The sequence below is a fragment of the Panulirus ornatus genome, chromosome 26 (genome assembly GCF_036320965.1).
Source record: "Panulirus ornatus isolate Po-2019 chromosome 26, ASM3632096v1, whole genome shotgun sequence".
Taxonomy (NCBI): domain Eukaryota; kingdom Metazoa; phylum Arthropoda; class Malacostraca; order Decapoda; family Palinuridae; genus Panulirus; species Panulirus ornatus.
In genome coordinates, this window is record NC_092249.1 from 6,704,654 (window position 1) to 6,730,764 (window position 26,111).

The 26,111-nt window shown below is 37.1% G+C and overlaps 2 protein-coding genes across 4 annotated transcripts in view; both read right to left on the minus strand.

Moving 5' to 3' along the window:
- Positions 1-738: 738 nt before the first annotated feature.
- Positions 739-5,561, minus strand: LOC139757432 (uncharacterized). Its single transcript, XM_071677945.1, has 3 exons — positions 5,425-5,561; positions 2,960-3,130; positions 739-1,913 (listed from the first exon to the last, which is right to left on the minus strand). Exons 2-3 carry the CDS (start codon positions 3,126-3,128, stop codon positions 1,684-1,686), a joined length of 399 nt encoding a protein of 132 aa, XP_071534046.1. The 5' UTR covers positions 3,129-3,130; positions 5,425-5,561; the 3' UTR covers positions 739-1,683.
- Positions 5,562-7,065: 1,504 nt separating this feature from the next.
- The window catches only part of LOC139757433 (DCC-interacting protein 13-alpha-like), a 47,692-nt gene continuing 28,646 nt past the window's right edge, over positions 7,066-26,111 (minus strand). For 2 of the 3 annotated variants that reach the window (XM_071677946.1, XM_071677948.1), the window contains exons 11-15: positions 25,757-25,869; positions 22,794-22,811; positions 12,678-12,873; positions 10,277-10,463; positions 7,066-9,083 (exon numbers count right to left, since the gene is read on the minus strand). In XM_071677946.1, the coding sequence (XP_071534047.1) occupies positions 8,883-9,083; positions 10,277-10,463; positions 12,678-12,873; positions 22,794-22,811; positions 25,757-25,869 (715 nt within the window). In that variant the 3' untranslated portion in view covers positions 7,066-8,882. The remainder of the gene's footprint in view (positions 9,084-10,276; positions 10,464-12,677; positions 12,874-22,793; positions 22,812-25,756; positions 25,870-26,111) is intronic. The other variant, XM_071677947.1, reaches the window with a different exon arrangement.

Genomic DNA, 26,111 nt, shown 5'->3' on the forward strand with positions numbered 1-26,111 from the left:
GAGGAAGCTAGATACATAATAGAACAAAGTGAGAGAGGAAAGCCAAAAGAAGGGTGTTTGGAGATGAAACCTCAATACCACACGCTATCAGGAGCTCTAAAGTCCCTCAAGACGATGATGAGACATGCATGATAAAAAAGCACATCAGTGACAGATCTTGTCTTGCAAAAACCATACAGAACATTTGAATGAAGCCTGCAAGATTTAGTATGATTCAACCTTGAAAAAGCTACATCAATTTTCATGAAGCCCTCTCATGGGCTTTTATGAAAGTACTTTTGTTATCATCCCTTTCAGTGGTATGTATGTTAATCGACGTCCAACATGACAAGGTGCCAGCGGCATCAATCTGCATGTGTGAATTTTGTGTATGTTATAGGTTCTATGGATGGCATTCCTAACAAAGGATGAATCACTGGAGCAGCCTTGACGCCTCAGTACTCTGCCAATGACGACAGCAGATGGTTGTACTCCTTCTCTTGGGAATTGCCACCCATAAAATCTATGACCAAACCCTTACCAGCAATGCTGAGGATTGGCTAATCTGGTAAACAATGTGTTTCTACGAAACCAGGAAAACTTCACTCAAAATTCACAAGAAAATATCAAGATTTTTGATAGTTTTCTGCACACTTTATCATGTAAACAAAAGGTTACAAGTCTTTTACATACATAGGATTTGCTCAGTAAAAATTGTGTTTTCCAAAACTAGGAATGGTAAACCTTAGTTCATATGAGAAAAATGGTTTTCATATTTTTTGTACACCTATTCATTAAAAAACTTTTCTTTTTGTGCATAGGAGGAAGCAAAAAAAAAAAAAACCTAATGCGTTAAAGATTACGAAGCAAAAACAATAAAAATTGAATAAAATCTAAAAAAACTGATTGTCAAGTGCTACATTAGTTTTCATTAACCCTCCCACAAGCTGAGTTTAAATACCACCTATCAATTGTCCACGAAAGTACTAATGGACAAACTTTGGTGAAACATACTGTCCTGTGCCCAGTGTTGACTCTACTTTTTTCCAGAATCCTATGTGGTATATTTCAAAGAATTGCTGCACATTCTAAAACTCTACATTATAATAATGTTCAGTCCTACCTTTTAACTTTTCCTATATTCACCTTTTACTTCCCTTCACTGGTGTATATTGTATGGATCACACATTCTTATTCATTAATACAAGTGAAAAAAAATGCTTTACTTATATGACAGCCACACCAGTACGCAGAGTTCATCTCATGTCCTATGGAATTCTATGTCTTCAATGCCAGTGCATACAAAGAGAAAGGTGATCAATATTCTTAGAGAAAGTGTCTTAATGCCTCGCCCTGATTTGTCATAACATATACTGTCTCTCTAAACTACATCTTCATTAGTCTATAGTTTTCTACTCGAGTGGACATACAGTGTTCCCAATTCAACCATTCACGGGGTATATATTTCTCCTAATCATAACTGTTATTTACTATCCCTTTTCGCTATTAGATCTAATAATCCCATATGAACTATGCATATGTTCTACATTAATGTACGCTTGCTTCCTACACTGCTGGTGAATTCAATGCTAATAGCTTAAATTCAGTATCAGCGACTATGAAAATATCATCTTATTGGACTGATAAATAATAAGAATTGAAAAATGAAAATACTATTTTGATATCATATCACTACAATTAACATCAAAAATCACCATCAACACTTCTATCAACCACTGTTGAGGAAATATTTAGCTGCTTGAGAATATATCGAGTCTTGGTGTGAATTGCAGTCAATTTTGTTTCCATTTTATCTTCAGCTGATGGATCCCACTCAGGCCAATCTCTTACGGTTGCTAAAAGCTTGAGAATTTGTTTACGAAGCCGAGGGTCAAGCTCTGACTCACAGTTCAGCAATACACTGCTCAAAAGACCTGATTGGGAGTAAAAGATTGAACAGCTTTATTCTACATCAGATATGAAATACAGTATAACATTATCTAACTTATTACTTCAGATGGCCTGAACCAACTCATCTCTTGAGGGTGACCATAAAAATTTTTGAATTGAATTAATACCTTCAAATAAATATCCTAATCTTCTGCAACAGAAGCCACCTGAACTCAAAACAAAGAAGAAAGAAGGATATCAACTTAAAAGTGCGATGCATGTATTACTCCTCATTTATAATGAATATAAATTCGCATTCCTCTGTCATTTATGTCAACAGCGCCTCCCTGTTAGATATAGGAATTCATTCTTTTATATATTCCACTTTCTAGACATAAAATAAATTTTCATATATAGTACAGTAATAAGAAGGAAACACCAAAACACATTTTAGAAAAAATGTAAAGGCAACAGAAAAAAAGTCATGTTAGACTGTAAAATGGAAAAAGATAGTCAATATTACAGAGAAAAACTGATTATAACCAGTGGACGTGTATGGATTTACTCATGAAAAAGTAAAAGTTTAAAGTTGGTACATCACTTGGAACACAATTTCTTTTACAATTAACATACATATTCACTGTCTTTAATAACTCAAACTAATGATGCTTTTCTACAGCTCAGAAGCCCTATGATGTAAGGAACAGTTACTGCAAAGAGAATATCACAAAAATTAAGTAAACCCAATCAAACCCAGAGTTCCGCAGAGCACATGTGGCTCGTATGTAAACAAGCCATGGGGAGACATAAATCAAGGATATTTACATGCTTGGAGAGTTACAAATCAGTATAAACGTAAATGATATTAAACGGGAAGGCGGCAATTCCCTGGCACTACTGCCACCCTCCCCTTTAACAATAAAGGATAAAGCTATCTTTAGTGTGTTACCACATTCTTTTCACAGCCATCACAAAAGATGAAGGCCTCTTTATGCGATACAAAATAATTGCTAACTATATTCTACTGCATCCCTTTTCAATGTCATGAATAACTGCTTTCATTTATCCAGTACATTTATGTGAAATTCACCTTCTATGCAACCCAGTTCCTGGAGGATGTGACAAGCCTGCTGCCAGCCAAAAGTAAATCCATTCTGAAATTGCTTCTGCCTTCCATCTCTTACGCCTTCCGTCTCACCCGCAGTGTATTCCTGCTGCTCTAAAGTGTCAACAGCATCAAAAATATCATCGCTGCTCATATCTGTGAAGCAAATGATACTGGTGTCATAATTACTAAGTTTTTTAATAACTTGTACATCAAATCATTACAATTATTAAGTTAAATAAATTTTCAGTATATTTTCTTTAAGAATGTGTGATCATACACAAAAACTGACAGTATTTACGCAACTATTAGGTGAACAATGGAAAGGAAAAGTGTGTAGTGTAGAGCAGACATAGTGAATGGTGAGATGTGAAGACAGAAGCACAGTGTTTTCATACACCAATTGTGATAACTTGAAAAGAAGGAAATGTATCAAAGCACAAGACAAATATAAAGGCTGTAACACTAGACTGAAGTGAGGATAGTGATGTTAAATGTGTAAATAAATGTATCAAAGCACAAGACATATATAAAGGCTGTAACACTAAACAGAAGAAAGGAATTAATGTAAAACATGTAAATGGATTCTTTCTAAAGGTTAAAAAAAAAGTTCAAAGGTGTGAAGTGAAAGAGGGTGATCTTTAAGAGATTTCAGTAACACATTCATGTGGATTGTGTTCGTGATCAATAATAATGTGAAAAACATCACACAAACAGTACTAATGTTGATGTGGGGCTGTGGAATATGTCAAAAGTACGTGGAGTGAACGGGGAACTTCCGAGTGCCAGGACCTGGTGTTTACATAGGCCTGCAGCCTTAACAGCCAGGCCAACCAACAACTAAAGGTATCTTACGGGTGCCATACTTATCTTCACTGAGACCAGGTATTCAATAGCTACAGGGGGTCTTATTAGTCCTGGTATGGAGTTCTACTCATATGCCGAGGGTGGCTTCCCTTCTACCTCTCTACGAGCTAGTCAAGAGCATAACTTTCCCGTTATCACCCCTCTTCAACCATCCCTCTCCTTCCGCTATGACGTTACAGCCCTGTCTATATTTGTCAACTTGGTCACTGCTCTCATTAGCAGTTAGTGTATGTTCAACCTACTACGACTTGACATGTGACAGGTGCTTCCCGCAGTTTATGTGTGGAGACCAACCACACGAAGAATGACTGTAACGATGTCTACTTCCATCCCTGTACAGCAAAGCTGTGGTAGTCTCTCCCTCCTTTTGTCTTTACGACTTCCTGCAACCTTTCTAGCCTTTAAGCGCCAGGTCTACTAACACCTGAAGAGCTTAATAAACCTCTTCATTTCTTTTCCTATACTCCTTGCTTTTCCTTTAACCCTAATAGGCTATAAACAGGCCATGTTTTTGCCTACATCATGTCAGGTAAAGTTCCAGTTTACGGGTACCACAGAAATTAATCAGAAATTTGGGGGATATGCACATCAAATGGCCTCCTTATATCTAAAAGTACCGATTCAGAGAAAGGGAACACGACTTGGAGGTTTATACCTTCATCATACGATAAATGTGATGATGGGGAAAAGCTAAAATAATTTATAAGAATGTAGGGTAAATATATGTGCAACACTTTTTTGAAATCAACAGAACCTACAAAAACCTCGTGTCACTTCCCCTCATAACCTAAATCTACCTACTTCTAAAATTCTAACCGAGAAATATGTCAACGTCATGGCACTGTTTGCACTTAGTCGCTGGGAGGTTTGTTTGCCGACTGTATTTACTTCCTTCCCAATGTATGCAAATTATACAGTAGAAGAATGATGCTGCTCGTACATATCTCCCCGCCATGTTGACACTCGAAAGTAAATCTCATCTTTTCCCATGAAGTTACGCAAGGATGTCGTAGGTTCAGTTGATGACTTGTGGTGTCCTTTAGATCTCCCTGACCTACTGTTTTCTCTGATCATCATAGCCAACCCCATCCACTAGTCTGCGTAAAGCTTCAGTTTAAGGGCACCACTAAAAGAAGGTAATGGACTTCATACACTTCGTAAAATTATTTACGGCAAAAATGCTGATATTCTTCTATTCCACGTGTGACAAGGTTAATTACTTATAATTTAAGGAAGGATCTAAATTAGATGAAAATAGAGGGTTAATAACCCTTCAAACCTTTAACGGTGTAAGGAATTGGCTCGTCCCCTCTAACCTAAAGCAGGCGGGACCCCAATGGTGTCCCACAATCATTTTCGAAAGTCCTGCACAAAAAAGGAAATTATCACCCTGGATCCTATAGAGTTTTATGGCGTCTATAATGACTAATTGACACCCACTTGACCTGACCTTATTAACCCCTGTATAGCTTAAGCTACAAGCAGAAGACACATGTACAATCTTCCCAACTGTTTTTCATATTCCTTTTTTTCATTATATAAATCTATGACACATACAATATACAAAACTTTAAATTAATTACCAAATTGGTTGTACAACTCAGTAGTTCACGAGCCAAAGTCCAACACTCGACTGACAGCAACTCTTGCTCGGCTTGTTTACCTCAAGACAACAAACCTAAAAATAATTGCACCAAAATATATTTTCTTTCTGTAAATTTGACTAGATCATTATATCAAAGTGAATAAAAATTTTTAAATAGTTTTATCTAAGCTATAAAAACATACATTGGAAGATAAATATAGAGATATTGGAAGATAATCGTTTTCTTCAAGATAATTTTTTAGGCTCGTAACATAACCTTTTGATTTCCTAGGATGGAAAAATTGCTGGCGAATATTCATAGTAGAGAATAAATAACCCAACGAACTGATTGACTGATTGACATGGTAAAGATGAAGCATAATGGCCGATTTGAAATTTCCTATTATTTTCTTAAGGAAAGTGATTATGTTCATCCCCTATACTGACCTCTAGGTGTTTCTTTGATGATTACGCCTATGGAATCTTTTTGAGACCTTAAGGAACACTCCTTTCAAAAAAAAAAAAAAAAAATAAAATAGAACAGCACAGAACGTTTTTTTTTTTTTTTTAATTTTCCAAAAGAAGGAACAGAGAATTGGGCCAGGTGACGGTAGTCCCTCACAGGCCCAGTCCTCTGTTCTTAACGCTACCTCGCTAATGCGGGAAATGGCGAATAGTTTGAAAAAGAAAGAAAAAAGAACACACAGCATTGTTCTACTCTAATCACATACATTTATCTATATCTCTCTGACTCCCATTCCTTTTGGAAACTCCCTCATGGGTTTGAACACTATGAGTTTCCAAAACTATTCAACGATAATGGCACTTTTTAGCATTTACTGCCTCATCCTTAACAGGGTAGCGGCAATGGCTCTTACCCAATGTTCCAACCTAATCCTTTATGCTTCCACATGGATGTACCTACCTACTACTATACAATGCTCCTGTCTAATGTACCTACCTTCTATCTATGGCTTCTACCATTTTGCCAAAAAGTACCGCTACCCCATACCACTCTGCAGGAAAATCTAGAGTTAGGAAAAATGAGCGAGTTAAATGTTGTCAAGTGTTATGTGTGAGGAAGAAAGATTGTATGTTTGTGAACCGTATGCTAACAGTTCACATTTGGGCGAGGCACAAAGACAGCTACCTGGGTCATAGGATTGCAACTTAAACACTGAATTTCTGGCTCACTATTTAGCTGTCATTAACCCTCTTGATACCCAAGATGGTAACATCGTTAATACACCTTTCTGGTCGGAGGCTGCCTGCTAATTGCTACCTACCAACTCCATTTACAAGACGTGATATCAGTCAAACTGACAGATGTTTCCATACAAATAAACTTGCATCACATTCATCTTATATAGATATTAACCACCATATGTGCCAGTTTAAAATAATGACAGGAACATGCTGTACATGTGTAAGTAATCTGCTCACGTGGAAGGCCTTTTAAGTCAAATTTTAACCCATCTTAAAATCCTTCAGGATTAATATCATTTGATGAGAGACTTCAGTGAGGCCCGTGTCTTTATGGTTCCTTAAACTTAAATTTCCTGCATGTTTTCTGAAACCGTTGAATAACATAAATGCCATATGTTTCAATGTTAGCTTCAAAATGGATAATAACTGGAAGACCTTTACATTTATTTATTACTGAATGACAGTTTCAAGAGCACTTTTTACACTAATACAATAATTATGAGCTGACAAGTATTATCTGCATCAGTAAAGCCTGCTTAAAAGGAAAATCTAAAAATTTTTCCTATAATTACAGATGACCAGAATGGTATCACATATTTCACTAATGCTAATGTTTATTGACAAATGAAAATCTTCAGTATTAGTTGATATACCCATGTTCATGCAACATGAAATACCTACAAAAATTACTGAGATATTTGTAGGGCGAAAATAAAAGAGAACCAATAAAACTTTCAGTTTAAAGATCAGTAAGTTTCAGCGATGTTAAAATAATTTGTACTTCATTGTATTTGATTTAAATATATATCACGGACAAGAATAAAATTTGGTTCAAAACATAGCATGACAAAGTAAAATCAATATGTTCTCCTTACTTTGAATTACAAAAGAAATTTACGAACTGAAAATTTTAGCAATTCTTAATGATGAACATTTAATTATCTATATATATTTATCATTGCCTCAGGATCAATTTTCAGGAAAGAGTGCCAGTGTTATCAGGATCTCTTTCCCAAAGGATTCTACACCCCAAGGTTGGGCTACCTCTAGTAGCAGCGAGAAATGAACTCCTTTGGAGCAAGAAGTTCTTTGACACGACTGTATTTCCAATGATACAGCCTCCCAAAGTGACCTTTACTCGCAATGTACCCTCAAGCTATGAGAGTCTGGTTACACCTCAATGACAAAATTGATTATTCAAACAAATAACAGTAAATTGTTGTTATTTATTTGTTTACATTTACTTGAAGTCAGTTTGACGACTGGCATTGGAGGAGGCTGGCCCTACTGGCAATTTGAAGGCCCAACCAAAAGCCGAATTACAGAGTACTAAAAAATACTTGGCCACAAATATCAACTGCATACATATCAAAATAAGAAAAGCTATGTGATAACTAAGCACTCTGTTATAAGTAATAATTATCATTCGTTAGATGTGAAAACATGCATTATCATACCTATGTTCCACTGTCTTTCAAGTTTTTATTTTGAGTAAAAAATTATACACATTTAAGTTATAAGGCAGTAATACAGATGACAATTTAATCTGCATTTCACAATCTAGGTTTTTACATTGTTAAAAATAACAGGCAGCTATTCTTGTCACATATTTCAGTTCTCTCAAGAAACTGATAAAATACATTCACTTTATATGAAAATTTGTTGCTGTTCAAAAATCTAAAGCCAACGCTTCTCTATACAATGAATATGTAAATGCAGTGCAATAACCTGGTAATCTTCATTACCATAATTACAAAGTCAAAAGCTCCTCACAATATGAAAGACAAGGACCAATGTGATTTATCTGGCACATCAATTCAAAGTTTTATCTATTATAAAATCAGATTAAATGTACTGTATGGAAACCATCAAGAAGGATAGTGTGAAGACATACCTTCCCATACAGTAAAAAGCCTATATGGTATATCTACACTTCAAGAAAGTAATAACATGCTATTGTGTGTGTGTGCGCGCATATGTGTGCACATGTATGATTGTGTGTCTATACGGTAAAAATCCCAATATTGTGGATCTACAGAGAGAGGAAGCAACAGTATCTATAATTCTATAACATTACACCTGGCAAATACATTTCAGTACTATACAAAACCAGATTGTCTACCTTAAATATAAAGTGAAAAGTGAGGAGCTGTGTATACATTTGACAGGTATACAGTCGCAAACAATCAGACTTCAGGTTCTCTACAAGATACAGTACTGGAACTACTGTCCTTACAGATGACTAGGGCATTAAGCTTCACTTTCTGGATCCTCTCCATCAGCCACAGCAGGATCAGGAGCTCGTTTAACCTCACTGTTCTTTGAGGCAACTGGAGGTGTCCTCGGAGAGTCATGCAAGTCACCATCAAGGATGAGGAACTGACCATCAGAGCTCACTGGAGGGGGGTCATCGATGTCTGGGAGTTGAGCTATATTGTCCAACAAGAGCTTCTGTTCAGAAAATAAATGCAGTTTTCAAACATTATCAAAATCAAAATCATCAGACAAAATCAAGTACTCAATATGACATCCATCTACTAGGATATGAATTCTATGGCACCCATCATTGCCCAAAACACTTGTACTTAAGCTTAAGTGGCTAATTTGGTAAATAATGTGTTTTTTCAAAATTACAAAATCTAAATTATTTTTTCATGTTTGTTCATTGTCTCCTGAGCGAGGCAGCAATAAATGAAGAAACAACACTCAATCGCACACTTCCACTCTACAGCTCTCATGTATGATGCACCAACACCTAAGCCCCTCAAACTGTAGCCAAGCCCCACAGACCTTTATGTGATCTCCTCTGACTACTTTGTATGTCCTGGTTCAACTCACTGGCAGACAGCCCATCACCCCTTGTGTACATCACTCCAGTTCACTCTATCCTATGCATTCCTCATACCCTTATGCATGCTTAGGCTGCAATAACTCTGTGTCTTTCACTCCATCCTTCCATCTTGTTTGGTCTCCCATTCTTCTTAGTTAGTCTCCCCTCACTCATTCTAATCATATAAATAAAACTAATGAAATGCAAGATACCATAAACTTGCCAATAAAGCATATAACATGCTTTTCCTAAACTAGGAGTTAAAGTTTTAATTCTTAATAGAAACAAATTGCATGAATCTTTCTTTCTTTCATACTATTCGCCATTTCCCACGTTAGCGAGGTAGCGTTAAGAACAGAGGGCTGGGCCTTTGAGGGAATATCCTCATGTCCCCCTTCTCTGTTCCTTCTTTGGGAAAAAAAAAGGAAAAAAAAAGAAAGAAAAAAAAAAAAGAAAAGAAAAAGATAAAAAAGAAAAAAGAAAAAGAAAAAAAAAGCTATTATTTATGCATTGTAGGCGAGCCAAGAAATTCAAGTGTGTACTGATAAAGGATAAGAATGGTCATTTCCTCATTTTGTAAGTATGGGCTTAAAATAGCCACTATCAATATGAAGCTTTAATAAAGAGGTAGTCTGTAAATTGGGGCACATGTTCAAAAGTATGTTCTACTCTCTTTCACACAGTCTTCAGTCTTTTCATCCTCCATCTACCTCATGATAATCAGACCAACTTAACTTTCTAATGGGCCTTAAGACACTTACATTATCATCAGCCAGTGGGAGACCATAAAAGAGCATGAAAGTGCTCTACTCACCGTTTCTTGTTTTCTTTTCTTCTCCAATGTCTTCTTTTCCACGAGCTGATCATATGCTGCCTTTGCCGCCACTCCTAATGCAGTGCAGATATCAGTTCCGCTGCCATCCGATTCAAACACAAAGCAGGAATACCTGCTGTTGTCTGCACCATCACTGTCACTTTGCCGAACTATGTATCCCACCAGTCTAAAATGATTCATGAGATGCAGAATTAAAAGTGCCATTTTGCTACGAGTGAAGAAATGAAATACATAGCACACAACACATAGAGACAAAGAGAAACATAATACAAGAAATAACGGTAAAGAAAGCTTTTGATAAGAAGTTTCCACAACAGCTAAAGGTATGGGTAAATGTACAATGATATGGAGATATCAAGATAAAGTATGAATCACAACACTAAATATAGCAGCAGTCCAAACACATATCTGAAACAACACAACAACACCTATGTTTCTACAAACCAGGACACCCCTTGCAGATAGAACATGCATCCTTAGGAAAAACAAGAAAACTAAGTATGTATTTGTGTATGCGTGTATGTGTGTACATATCTTCCCACTAAAAACTACCTACAAAGATTTTACGAAGAGGCTGGGCTAGAACTTAGCACTTGCTGCATATACGTCTTTCAAAATACTCTTAATCTTTGCTGCCACACACACACACACCATGCAACATCTCAATGTTGATTTCATCTGGAGCCATCTTTAGCTGTTTGTCTAGTCTTGCTGCTTCTGTACTCATTCTTTTCAGATATTTCATTTTAGTTGCCACTAAATCAAAAGAGTACTCTTATCTTTCTTGCTAACCTTAATAGCATATTTGCTTTATGCCTTTTGACATACTTCATAGTTTTGTAATTACATAATTTTTTCCATAATGTGAAATTTTCACTCCCATTAAATTTTCCTTCTTTCAAAATGTCCATTTGCATAATCATCATCTATCTTTCACTTCTTTTCTCTACATAGTATGTTCAAGTCCTTTCAACCTTTCATGTTACTCTAGGTGCTGCATTCCCAAGACTCAGTTTATAAAGTGCCTCTGAATATTTCCCAGTTTATCAATTCCAACTTGTTTATTCTGTGATCCTAAAACATGTTATATCTATATGCTTCATTCATATACATTGATCAGTTCCATTTTCAGCTTTATGCCTCTTGTAAAGAAAGATCAAATTATCAAACCACTCATTACCGAATTTGCTGATGAGGTTCTCTTAATGCAATCCTCAAATTTCAGCTTTCATATCTGATAATTCCATGGTCATTAAAATTTTCTTCACTTTCAATCTCTTTTCCTACTAGATCCTTATAAAGTGTCACTGCTATACTGCTACTAATTCTAAGAAACTGTGTACATGTCACTCAATCTGTGTTCAAATCTGGATGTTTACAGCAATTATCTCAAAGTTCTTGTGGCTTATCTTCATTATTTGTTTTTCTTCTGATTCACTATGTACACATACTGCAGTTAACAAATTGCTTTCATCGTCGTTGGTATACCCATCAAAATCAACTAACTTAGTTTTGAATTTCAACTGCACAAACTTTCTTTTCTTCTGACCTTTGTTTGTGGTCTTATCATTATTCACCTTTTCGAGCTGTGTACCTCCTCAGTTCTACTTTTCGTTCAATCTTCACCAAAAGTTGTATTAACACGACAGAAAGACAAATTCAAGTGATACAACAACACATCTTTATATAATTCTTTTTGCATTGTTTCCACTCCTTGCAATACTACACCCAGATGCTTTTTATCTTTTGGTTTCATTATGAGGGAAGATATTTAAGAAATATCACATAGATAAAAAAGGGAAGCATGGAGTTTTGCTGTAGTGTATTCAGACTATGAGAACAATGACTAATGGGCTGGGGCATCATACAAAGCTAACAACTCTGGAAACTCATGCTCCAGGAAGATGGAAAAGTTTAATGTGCTGGACAAAGGATTTTGGAAGTTTAAAGATTTTAAGAGAGAAACTTTTGATAATCTACCTATACAAAGGAGAACTCTAAGAGTTACAAGCTTTACATCAATGCCAGTTCAAATCAAAATGAGAAAAAATATTTTGGTAAGCACAAAAAAAAGGAAACATGTATACTGATTAGAACAAATACACAGGAGGGAAATATGAGTGAGAGTAAGAAGGGATTAAAAATTCAGGGATTTAAAGCATAGAAGAAGAAACATGGCAAAGAAAGAGGAAATATTAACATTACAGTTACTAAAACAAGGATTTGAAGTATAAACATTAAGTCCTTTCACAGAATATCTAGAAAAAATAAACTGATATATATTATCAAAATGAGCACAGATATATCCACTCACCTCATTCACTGTAAATGTACAAAATGAATACTGTACGGTGTCTATACCGTTTAGTGCAGTACTTACTTATGGTTTTCACTGTGAGTGGCCCAATAGGCAACATCTTTCAAGTTATGTTGGAGACGAATAGTCTTGGTAGCAGCATCAGACAGTACAAGATACATGTTGGAAATAGAGAGTCGTAATTCATTTGTTGAGAAAACATTGTGGATGGCTCGGGCCGCTATGATCCTCCTCATTACTTCACATACCACACCCTGCCCTGAAGAATATTATTCATTGTTGTTGTTTGAGATTTGCCAAGACTTACCCTAGCAAGGGCCTTGTCCTGGTACAGCTTATTCCACCATAGCCCCACAACCCCATGACCTCCTTGATATTATTCATTCATTACTGCATAACATCAAACACTTCATAAAAAAAACTTCACAGACTAGTACAATACCTACTTAAGCAGACTTCAAATCATTCTACAATTTTCAATATATAACAAAATCTCTGAGTGGAAATCTATTGCCAAAATTTGTATCCATGAAAAACTGAATGTCTTCTTCCCATAGTGCAAAAGAGCATAATGGACAATCCAGGAAAATATTGATAATGTCTCATTCAGAATGAAGAATTGAAAGATTATAATATTAGGTGCTGTTCATGAAAATATAAACAATAAAGGACACTACCATTGTGGTAAAGTGATGCACTGGTGAGAAAAATGGAAATGCATTCAGTATGAGCATGTGATACAAATATATCATAAAGAACTATACCAATTACATAACACGTAACTGCCCTTTCAAGACTACACAAAGGCACACTTGCAATTTAGCCAAGAATCAATCGCAAGGGAATAAAACGCAATGGTTTAATCAAAAGCAAAAATATAGCCTTTGGGTGAATCTCCCTAATAATGGTATGAAAAACCAAAAAGTGTCTTTACTATTAATGGAATGCGCACAGTATGAAAACGACCATGTGGTCAGCATAATAATCAAATGAATTTGGAGTGCAATGAATATCTCATAACTAAAACTATATCCATGAACCTATCAAACAACCCTCTAGGGCAGCTAAATATACACAAATAAACATACATATATAAACTGTGCATATTTGATCACAGTCTCCCACGTTAGCGAGGTAGTGTGAGGAACAGATGAAAAAAGGCCACATCCACTCATATCCATTATTTAGCCATCATGTGCCATGCACCAAACCACAGCTCCCTTTAAAAAACACCCAAGCCCCAAAGACCTTTCCATGGTTTACCCTGGATGCTTCACATGCCCTGGTTCATTCCAATGACAGCTTGTCAACCCCAGTGTACTACATCGTTCCAATTTACACTAACCCTTGCACACCTTTCACCCTCCTGCATGTTCAGGCCCTGATTGCTCAGAATTTTTTTCACTCAACTCTCCTTGTCTCCTCCACTTCTGACACATATCCTCTTTGTCAACCTTTACATACTTTTTCTCTTCATTTGTCCAAACCATTTTAACTCACCCTCCTCAACTCTCTCAACTACTGTTTTTATTGTCATACCTCTCTCATACCCCTTCATTACTTACTTGAAAACCACCTCCCATTACATGCTATTCTCAAAAATTCCACTTCCCACACACATCCACCCTCATCCGCACAGCCTTATCTATAGCCCTTGCTTTGCATCCTTATAATATTGTTGGGACCAGTATGCCTTCATATGTATCCATTTTTGCCTTCCCAGATAACTATCTCTTTCCACATATTCCTTAGTGCTCCAAGAACCTTTAGCCTAAAACCCCACCCTATGACTCACTTCCCTTTCTATGGTTCCATCCACTGTCGTGTCCACTCCTGGTTATCTAAAATACTTCACTTCCTCTGATTTTTCTCCATTCAAACTCACTCAAATCTGCCAACAGAGCTGTATCATCAGCAAATAATAAATGAACAGCTTCTCAGGCCCTCTCCTCTCCCACAGATTGCATACTTGTTGAGTGAATGATTCAGCAGTTCTGATGCAAGAAACTTGGTATCAGTAAATGGGCTATTTAAATGTGGAGTTAAGTAATGTGGCAGTTAAAGGCATAATTGGAGGGGGGGTGGAGTATCCAGTATTATGAATGGAAATGGTGACCAGATTGTGGATTTGTATACTAAAAAAGGACTGGCGATTGGGAATACCTGGTTTAAAAAGAGGGACATACAGAGGTATACATATGTGAGTGGGAAAAATGGTCAGCAGGCAGCGTTGCATTACAACATATAAATTGAAAGGCTTGGAATAGATATTTTTTGGATGTAAATGTGCTGAGAGAACAGCTGGTGGTATGTCTGATCACTATCTTGTGAAGGAGGGCATGTAGATTTGTACAGGTTTTCAGAAAAGAAGAAAGAATATTGGTGAGAAGAGAGAGGAGAGAATGATGAGCTTGGAAAAGAGACATATGAAGAAATATCATGAGTGACTCTGTGTAGAAAGGCAAAAGGTAAGATTAGATGAAGCAAAGAGAGCAGGTGAAAAATGGGAGGTATTTAGTGGAAGAGGTGTATAAGGCATGCAAAAGGGGAGAGGTGAGCAGATTAGAAAGAGCAAGTAGCGGGATGAAGAAGCAAAGTCACTTGTGAAACAGGAAAGAGAGGCATTTGGGTGGTACTTACAGAGAAGCAATGCAGATGATTGGTGGATGTATGGTAGAAAATGGCAGGATGTCAAGAGGAATGTTCAGGAAAAGGAGGGCAAATGAGAGTTGGGGTGAATGAATATCAGTAAGAATGTTGGAGAAGGGGGCTAAACGAGAGGTGGTTACAGGTAATGATGAAGTGAAGAGGAGGTGGAGTGAGTATTTTGAAGGACTGTTCAATGTGTTTGATGGTGGGATGGCAGATGTAGGGTGTCTGGGTCAGGGTGATATGCAATGTGAGAGAGTCATGAAGAGTGGTTTGGTGAAGAAAGAAGTTAAGTGTTACATATGACAAAGAGATTATATGTGTGTGGTCAGAATGCTAACAGTCCACATGTTATTGAGTCAGAAAGAAAAGACAGCTACCTGGGTCAAAGGAGTGCAACTTGACAGCCACGAAAGTGCCGGCTCACTAGGCAGATATCACTAACCCTCCTGATACCCAGGTGGGTAGTACCAATAATATACCTCCCTAGTCGTTAGCTGCCTACCAGTTACTACTGCCAAGGTGGCGGGGTGTGGATGGTATTGCAGTTGTTCGTTGGTTAGTTAAGATTTTCAATGTATGCATGGAACAGGTGCCTGGTAATTGGTGGAATGCATGTATAGTGCCATTGTATAAAGGTAAAGGGGATAAAGATGAATGTTTGAACTTTAGAAGTATACTAATTTTTTTGAGTGCACCTGGTAATTTGTATGGGAGAGTAGTTATTGAGAGGGTGAATGTATGTACATAACATCAGATTAGGGAGGAACAGTGTGGTTTCAGAAGTGGTAGAGGACGTAGGTAGTAACTGGTAGGCAGCTAACGACCAAGGAGGTATATTACTGGTACTACCCACCTGGGTATCAGGAGGGTTAGTGACATCTGCTTAGTGAGCCGGCACTTTTGTGGCTGTCAAGTTGCACTCCTCTGACCCAGGTAGCTGTCTTTTCTTTCTGACTCAATAACATGTGGACTACTGGCGTTCTGTCCACACACATATGTAACACTTAACTCACGAAGCTCATTCTTCGCAACTCTAAATTTTCCTGCGAAGAGCGCTATGTGCTAGCCCTGCCTTTTGGCAAAATGGTAGGGGCAGTCGACAGAAGTAGTAGGTAGGAACATTTAGGCAGAAGCTGGCATTCTGTCCACACACATATATAACACTTAACTCACGAAGCTCATTCTTCGCAACTCTAGATTTTCCTGTGGAGAGCCCTATGAGCTAGCCCTGCCTTTTGGCAAAATGGTAAGGGCAGTCGACAGAAGTAGTAGGTAGGAACATTTAGGCAGAAGCATTATATAGAAACATTAGGCAGAAGTAGTAGATAGAAGCTTTAGATAGAAGTAGTCGTTAGGAACATTAGATAGAAGTAGTCATTAGGAACATTCGGTAAGAGCCTCTGCAAACACTGTGCTAGACTTGCCCCCTGCCAATGGCCTGTCAAGGGTGAGGCACTAAGGCTAAGAAGAGGCAATGAAGTTCTTTAGTTATGGAGACTCTGTTGCCTTGGCCACCCATTTGGGGGGAGTTCCGATTGGAACAGGCATCAGAGATATAGATAGATAGATAGATAGATAGATAGTAGAGGATGAGTTTGTGTTAAAGAATGTATGTGAGAAATACCTATGAGAAACAGATGGATTTGTACGTAGCATTTATGGATCTGGAGATAGCATATGATAGGAGTGACAGAGGTGTTCTGTGGAAGGTCTTAAGAATATACAGGGTTGAAGAAAAGCTGCTGAAAGCAGTGAGATTTTATCATGGGTATAAGATATATGTACAATAAGAGGGGAGGAGAATGAATGGATCCAAGAGAAAGTTGGCCCTCATCAAGGGTGTGTGATGTCACTATGGCCATTCAATTTGTTTACAGATGGGGTGGTGAGGGAGGTAGATGCGCAAGTCTTGGAGAAAGAGGTGAACATGCCATCTGTTGGAGATGACAAGGCCCAGAAAATGAGTCAGCTGCAATTTGCTGGATACACCACTGGTGGCAGATTCAAGAGAGAAACTGCAGAAGTTGGTGACAGTTTGGAAGGGCAAGTGAAAGGAGGAAGTTGAGAGTAAATGTGAATAAAAGCAAGATTATTAAGTTTAGCAGCGAGTCACAGGGTTGGTGAGGGGTCAAAGGTTCTGGGAATGCTGCAGAATATGTGGAAAGAAAAACTGTTACCTTGGAGAGCAGATATGGTTATATTTGGCGGTATAATAATCAAAACAATATCATACGGATGCAAGGCATGTGCTATAGATGAGACTGTGAGGAGGGTGGATGTGTTGGAAATTATTTTTTTTTTCTTTTTCTGAGATGACATAGGACACTGAACCCCTAATACCCTAGCCTGAGCCAGGTACCTAATTAACTGACCAACCCCTATAGACAGATGAAGACCTGGGTTGACTGTGGACCAACTGCCAGACCCAGGGTTCAAACCTATGCTCTCGACTCTGAGCTGCCCATTTGAGGACACTTTATGGTATGAGGTGGTTTGATTGACTAATACAGGGGTAAGAGGGGAGTGTAGCAATTATAAGAGTGTGGTTGAGAAAGCTGTAGAGGGTGTGCTGAAATGGTTAGGACTTACAGAGAGAATAAGTGAGGAAAGGTTGACAAAGAAAATGAATATATCAGAAGTGGAGAGAACAAGAACTGGGTGACCAAAGTGGAGATGGAAGAAAAAAAGCTAAAAAAGATGTTGTGCAATCAGGACAGGAGGGTGAAGGGTGTGCATGAGATAAAGTGAACTGGAACAATGTGGTATACTGGGGTCTATCTACTATCAATGGACTGAACCAGGGCATGGGAAGTATCAAGGGTAAACTATGGAAAGGTCTATGGGCCTGGTTGTGGATGGGGAGCCGTAGTCTCTGCGCATTACACATGACACAGCTAAAGAATGGACGTGAAAGGATATGGCCTTTCTTCATTTATTCCTTCACTAACACAGGAAACAGTGATCAAGCATGAAAGACAAGAAAGATATCCATACAGTTACAAAAAATTGGTGGTGAATTAAAGAGGAACATCTCTTAATATATCTGATGAAATAAAGTTATTAAACTATGTATCCTTATTCAAGCAATAATTAAAAAACATGCCAATTCTGTAATTCAACAACAGTTAAAAGATGCTATTTTACATTTACAATTCTCATTATACACTTTAAAATATATGAAGTGCAGCATTCACAAAACCGAGACTACACTGGAGGAATGATCTACCATTATCAAGAAAAAAATCTATCATTTAGCAAGCATGCAAATTAACTTGCAATTAAAAGAAAAAAAAATTCATAAACATATCTTAGAATAACTGTTGGTGCTTAATTAGTTGCCATTGATAACAACCTACACTTTAATGCAAGCATACAAGCATCATTTGAAATCATGCAGTGCTAATTACAATACGAAACCTAGCTATTATTTGAGCAGGTGAAAATACAGTACATCATGTGTAATATTTTTGTAATTAGAGACTGATCATTTTGTCCTTATAATCTACACTTCATGACTAGCCTCATCAGCTTTAGCATAAAATTTATCAAAATACTAAAGTTAAAGAAATACCAAAATGTTTGATTACACAATCAACCAATTGTATCTTATATGGCACCTTGTGCACTGAAAGCAAAATAAAACATCCAGAGTAATCTACAAATATCAAAAGCAGTGTACATTTAAGCTCACTTTAATGTTCTCTGTTTATGTACAATGAAATGACAATCAAAAATGTGAAAAGAATCATGCCGTCCCCACAACTGGAATGCTAAAGCATAAACAAAATAAAGAGAGAAGGAAGGATGATATATCAACACACAAGTCCTACTTCTTGTGCTGAGAATTTTCAGATAACACATCAGTAAACAATGCAATTCTCATGCTTCTTACTTTTCCTCTTCCCCCAATACTTTCTGTTCCTGGTTTGTCACACTGGCTAAGAGCAAACTCATGAACTGATTATTCTAACAGCTTCATTCTTCATGTAGCAAGAGAAAGATCACTACTTCATGAAGTTTAGAGCAAAGCCAACAAGCAAAATTCTTCCGTAAATGTTTGGTTTTGAGAGCTGATGCGAGTCTCCTACACCAGAAATAAGGATGACATCAGTGGCGTGATATAAACAGGGTTTTGCACTACCAGTTTGCTTCTAATGGACAAAATGAACAAAATAAACAAAATGAGGTAACTTTATGCAGCAGATCTTCAAGCATTTGTAATGCAAGTAATTTTTTTCAATTGCATAATATCATACTAACCATAAAAACTCAGGTTTTTCCTTCCTTTAAGTGAATTGTGTTTTGAGTAGATTTCAAGAATTCAAATTAGTAACGTGGAGACTGATAATCATCATAAACATAACTATTATCCAAATTTCATCTAATAAAAAGGACTTCCATATTCATAAAAGTGCATCTCACTTTCTCACTTAACACAATAAGTTTTCTTGGTCTGCTGAGACTAAAGTCACCATCAACACTTCCATGCTCAAAATGCTTCCACAGCATCTTCATCCAAAATACAATTAGCCCCATACTCAATTCTCTCTATATCTTTCTCTCTCTTATGTGGCTTATCTCTCTCTTCCATGTATTTTCTGCTGTGCTGCTCTATATCATTTTATCCAACCCAGCACCATCCATATATTCTCCATGACCACATCATCCACAGCCTTTCATTGACGCATCTTTCTTATAACTTCATGTTATAAATCCTTCCCCCATGCTTATATTATCTCTCATCCGAATTCCAAATGATCAATGCATATGATCATTCATCTGTACTGCCCTTATTTTCACATTTTCTTTTCTACATACACTTGGCTTTCTCATCCATACATCAGCAATGGGACAAGTACTCCTTCAGCAAGCTTTTTGCATATTCTATGCTTAAACTTTTATATCCAATAGAGCTTTCTATGCATCCCCAGTTCTTCTCCCTTGCCTGACTCTGCTTTCGACTTCAGTCTTCCCACTACCATCCTCACTAAACATTCGCTTTCAGTATCCTCCTAAAAATATCATCAAAATAGCCCATGAATCTATCCAACTCCCCATATAATTTAGCTCACAACAAAGTATCATCAGCTTGTTTCTCCATTGTTATGTATCACATTACAATCATCCAAACTTGCTCTCATCTCATTTCAATTAACTCCCATGACATCACACAACCTTATTGTGCTCCATTTCAAATCCCCCATTCAGACCACTGCCAACTCTTAAACATGCACTACTTCCAATGTAAAAGTTCTTCATAACAATAAAAAAAATCTTCCATGCACACCATACAGAGTCAAAACTTCCTAAAATGCTTCCCTATTCACTTTATCTTATCCCCATTTCTAAATCCATTAATGCTGCATACACCATATTTTTCTTTAAAACTCTCTCCACTGCTTGCCTCAGGAGTAAAAAATTCTAAAATATACACCCTCTTGCCTACCTAAACCTACCTCACACTTCACTAACACAGGATTCATCAATCTTTTCAACATGACCCATTGCTCTCCCAACATACATTGAAGGACACACACATGATAAACATTATTTAAGAACGTATTTCAAACTCTGTCAGCTGTTTTACGTACAAAACTAGGCTTGATATCTGCCTAAAACTACACAGTATTATACTGTAACTCCAAGAGCTTACATTCCCAAGATTCAATAGGGAATAACAGACATAGTGAAAATTAGAACACATTTTATGGTCAATTTAAAAAAGAAAGATCATGGAATGAACAATAAAAGGAGAAACTTTGAAATGGATATTACAGACATGTTAATAAAGCAAAAGTAAAATATTTTTGGAAGAAATGAATACTAATCACCTCTAGATTGCTGTATGTGAGGCTAAATCGAGATGCAAACTAGTATACAACAACAAGATACTTGTAATGACATATTCAGGAAAGAGAACACTGTAAAGCAGATTATCATGACAAAATAGAGGACGGACTACAGAACATTCAATAAGTTAAGTAATTCTATCATTTTTTTTATCAAAAATATGAGATTATGATCTGAAAGATCTAAATAAGGTAATAAACACAGGAGAAAGTAAATTTTGGGAAAATGTGGAAGTAATACTGCAGAGAGATGGGACAAGAAATCCTATTTGATTGTAAAGTGTGTATATGATATGTATCAATAATATAAATTCTAAAACTCGCCATCATTAAATTTCGGACTGCATATACATAATGCCCTAAGGAACATAAACTGGAATGATGATAATTTAACTCTGTCATGGTGAGCTGAGTAATAATGAATATACGAACAAACATTAGTGGGTTTTTTGTACATGCTAAACTTAACATGTTTCTATCCTTATGGATAATGCAATCTAAAAAGGGTACAACTTGGTTTTTCTAGTACATATAGTATGTAATATGTTCCCAAACTTTCATCCCACCTTCTTCCTGTCTCTGCCCTTTCAAATGGCAACTCATATACATACAACATACAACCCTTAAGCACAACATATACGGCATATGACCCTTAAGTATAATGACCTGGTCTTTGACTACAAGCCAGGGCCATCAACACCCAAATAAGACCGTACCTTTGTACTTGCAATACGATTACAGTTAACTTTCCTACCTCTTCAAGACTATTTCCATTCAGCTTCCATACACTTTTTCTTTCACACAGATCTAAACAAAAGTGCTCTGCACAGGCATTAAACTTTTATATTTTCCATAACCTTCCAAATCTGATACATGTTTATAGCCCTTCAGCTGAATCTCAAATTACAGCTGCATCTTGAGCATACATCATTAGCTCTTCAGCACCAATCATCAAACCAAACTTTCCTACTACATAATCACTGAAAACAGTAAATATATATCCTGAGATCTCTCAGCTCAACTATTCAATATGGCAGTCACTTCTACCCCCCCCCCCATGACAAAATTTGCTTCAATAGTACCCATCCAACACACTACGGCTGCAGAGAGTTTATCATTTGAACATGATCCATGACTTATTCTTCCTTCTATTCATATCTACTGTTGTGTTGTCTATTGCAGAGATGGACAGCAGGGGATAAATAAGAATTTCAGTAATAATGGCAAAGTAAGAGGCATGAGTTAATAAATAACAAACTCATTAAACTCATGAAGAGGAATGGTTACTGGAAGTTCTGTAAAGCTAATACATAGATAAATCAATAAATAAATAAATAACGTACTGTCTAAATTCATGAAGAGGAGTGAATACTGGAAGTTCTGTAAAGCTAATAAATAATCAGGATTATGTAGGATCACTACACCAGACAGCCATTAAAATGTGTGTATCCTCATTCATGCCCATAATAACTGGCACATCTACACTTAGATAACAGTTTGAAAACTATAATAAAAGACATCTTACTAAGTTTTACCTGAAAAGCAACTCAGACAGTATAAGACATTTAACAGTGCAACCAACTTCATCAGGGACCAACTACAAGACCTCTAAAATGCACTTACAAGATGCTCGTTAATGTTATTCAAAAGCGATAAATAACTGAATGCAATCACTCACCATCTATGAAAGTAATAACTGAAAGGAAGATGACAAATAATCAATCTTCAATGAAAAAGTGAAATCATAAGACAAAAATATAAAAACTGCTCACACATAATAACTAATAAATAAGCATGAACAATATACAATATTAAAATTATATCATCATCAGCCAAAACATTCATTTTCAAGAATGACGAACAAACATATTTTCATATCATGCTATTTCTTAAAACTGAGTCATCTTGAATTTATCGTATGAATCAAGCAATACATTTGTTTCCTGTTGCCAATTTACCTTGGCTGTCCCATAGAAACTAATCACTGAAAGAAAGAACTCTCTTTACAGTACCTGACACACAGCTGCAGAGGCACTTATTATAACTGATCTGACTCCCTGAGGCTTGAAAATGCATTATCAATACAGATTAATTTGGAGTCCAAAAATTATTTCTCGACAAAAGGCAGAGCCCACTGAGAATTAGACAGAGCTCTCGCTCATAGGGTGTATTCTCAAGGACTCACCCTGTTTGACCACGATAATATCAATGAGACTAGTTAATACTCATTCAAGGAGACCATTCAACAAGAGGGCAATCAGTCAAAGCCTCTGATATCTATGAAGCAATGGTGAGGTGGCATCTCCAAGCCACCTCATTCACCAACCTCTGAAATCTGTACCTTATGCTTGTTGCTGTCATGATTCAAGAGATGGATTTTGAAATGGAAACAGGATAATGATGGCATGGGAAAATAAATGGATACTCACTGAGCTCCACCTCTGGCACAAAAAGGCCTTGATTTAACTGGGGCATACTCCACACAAGAAGACCTAAATGAGGTATTTTCAAATTGTGAAGACTTAAACCCCTGAAACCAAATCATTGCTTTAAAATCATATTTTCTTAATAAACAAAAGGATTCTTCCTCTTCTCACTTTGTGTCAACTAAGCAAATGCCTCAAAAATGGTTCTTGCCTCATTTTAAGTCAAACATGGAAAAGTCTCAAAATATCAGTGTGATTCTTTAAAAGGAGAAACTGCAGTAAGAGAGCCTGCTCAAAAACCATACCTAGTGACATCAGGGCCACCCCCTTTTTAGTCAAAAAAAGAATACTTGCACATTTTCACTTTCCCAAACAATACCCTGCCAGACACAACCATCTTAAACCACACTACCTACACATATATAAGTTGTCCTTCGTCATCTATGCTCTGCACACCACCCATCCAAGTAACATAAAAAACACTGATCAAATATGTTTCAAGACCCTTTGTGATCATGATTTAACAACTGCAATGAAGACTGATGCAACATCACCATACTTTATGACCTGCAGTCCTGCCTAAAGTGCTTTGGAAGCCCCACAGAAGATAAAGGGACTCCTGGGGTAGTAAGGTAATGTAATTATATTTATCATACTTGATTGCCGTTTCCTGCATCTGCGAGGTAGCACCAGGAAACAGACGAGTCAAAACCCATCCACTTATATACACACACATAAACAATTTTCTATCTATATATATATATCTACTATACCTGACCACTGCTTCCCATCCCAGCGAGGTAGCGCCATGGAATAGACGAAAAAAGATCCATCCATCCACATACACTCATATATACATACACGCTCATACATGTACATATACAAACATATACATATCAACATATACACATATACATACACATACACAGACATATATCTATATACACATGTACATATTCATACTTGCTTGTCTTCATCCATTCCTGGCGCCACCCCTCCCCACAGGAAACAACATCTCTACCCCCCTGCATCAGCGAGGTAGTGCCAGGAAAACAGACAAAAACAAGGCCACATTCGCTCACACTCAGTCTCTAGTTGTCATGTGTAATGTACCAAAACCACAGATCCCTATCCACATCTAGGCCCCACAGACCTTCCGTGGTTTACCCCAAACATTTCACATGCCCTAGTTCAGTCCAATGACAGCAAGTCAACCCCAGTCTACCATATCATTCCAATTCACTCTATTCCTTGCATGCCTCTCACCCTCCTGCATGTTCAGGCCCCAACTTCTCAAAATCTTTTTCACTCCATTGTTCCACCTCCAATTTGGTCTCCCGCTTCTCCTTGTTCCTTCCACCTGATGCATATATCCTCTTTGTCAACCTTTCCTTACTCATTCATTCCATATGTCCACACCATTTCAACACACCCTCTTCTGCTCTCTCAACTACACTCTTTTCATCAAAACACATTTATCTTACCCTTTATTTACACACTCGATCAAACTGCCTCACACCACATACTGTCCTCAAACATTTCATTTCCAACACATCCACCCTCCGCTATACAATCCTACCTATAGCCCATTCCTCACAACCATATAATATTGTTGGAATTACTATTCCTTCAAACATGCCCATTTTTGTTCTCCGAGATAATGTTCTCTCTTTCTGCACATTCTTCATAGTTCCCAGAACCTTCACCCCCCTCCCCCACCCTATGATTTGCTTCCGCTTCCATGGTTCCATTTGCTGCCAAGTCCACTCCCAGATATATTTGGTTCCACGAAGGAACACACATGGCAAGCAGGCAATCAACTCACAATGCCCCACTCACCTAAACTGCAGCACATCATCTATAAATATATCAGTCAAGTCTCCAAACCAAAACTTCAATCACCATCCAATGTTTCCGTATTTCTAGCTTACATTAACTTGATTTCAAAGGTCTTTGCTTACCTCTTGTATTCTCAGACCTGCGACTGCCCTGAGTGCCTACTAGTGCAGTTAATGGGATCTGTTATCTTTCCCTCTGCAAATATTTCCAAAGTAGACTCAAAAGCATTTTCTAATGAGAGAGACAGCCACAGGAAAAAGCTAGAGCTTCATACAATAGATCTTCATGTACAGTTCCAACCGATCTGAGCATAAAACTTGTCAAGAATGATTAAGAGCATCTTCGCTGTGCCTTCATCACATACTAATTATCTCACCTTTGTCTACATTGACGCCCATGGAGCCAAGGAAACGGACGGTGAAGATGTTGCTTCCTTCGCTGTCTTCAAGGACTTTGTTTTCATCTGTCTCTTCTTTCTTGTTCTCTTCACTGCAATAATGTGTTCATCATGTATTACAATAAAGAACTAGCAAATGTTACACCTAACAATATGCTACATCAAAAAATTTAATATTTTGGATCCAAGTGACTTTTACAACTTCGCACAGCTGAGGTTATCTTGATCACAAGTGGCATATCATTAGCTAAAACTTGAAGTCAGTATGATAAAAGAAAGATGACATATGAGACATATAGTGAAATCATTAGGATACTTAAAAAGAAAAAAAAAG

Coding starts and splice junctions, on each gene's coding strand:
- LOC139757432 (XM_071677945.1), bottom strand. CDS start 3,128: ATGAGCAGCGATGATATTTTTGATGCTGTTGACACTTTAGAGCAGCAG. Junction 1,914..2,959: donor GGAACTGGGTTGCATAGAAG/GTGAATTTCACA, acceptor ACTCCCAATCAG/GTCTTTTGAGCAGTGTATTG.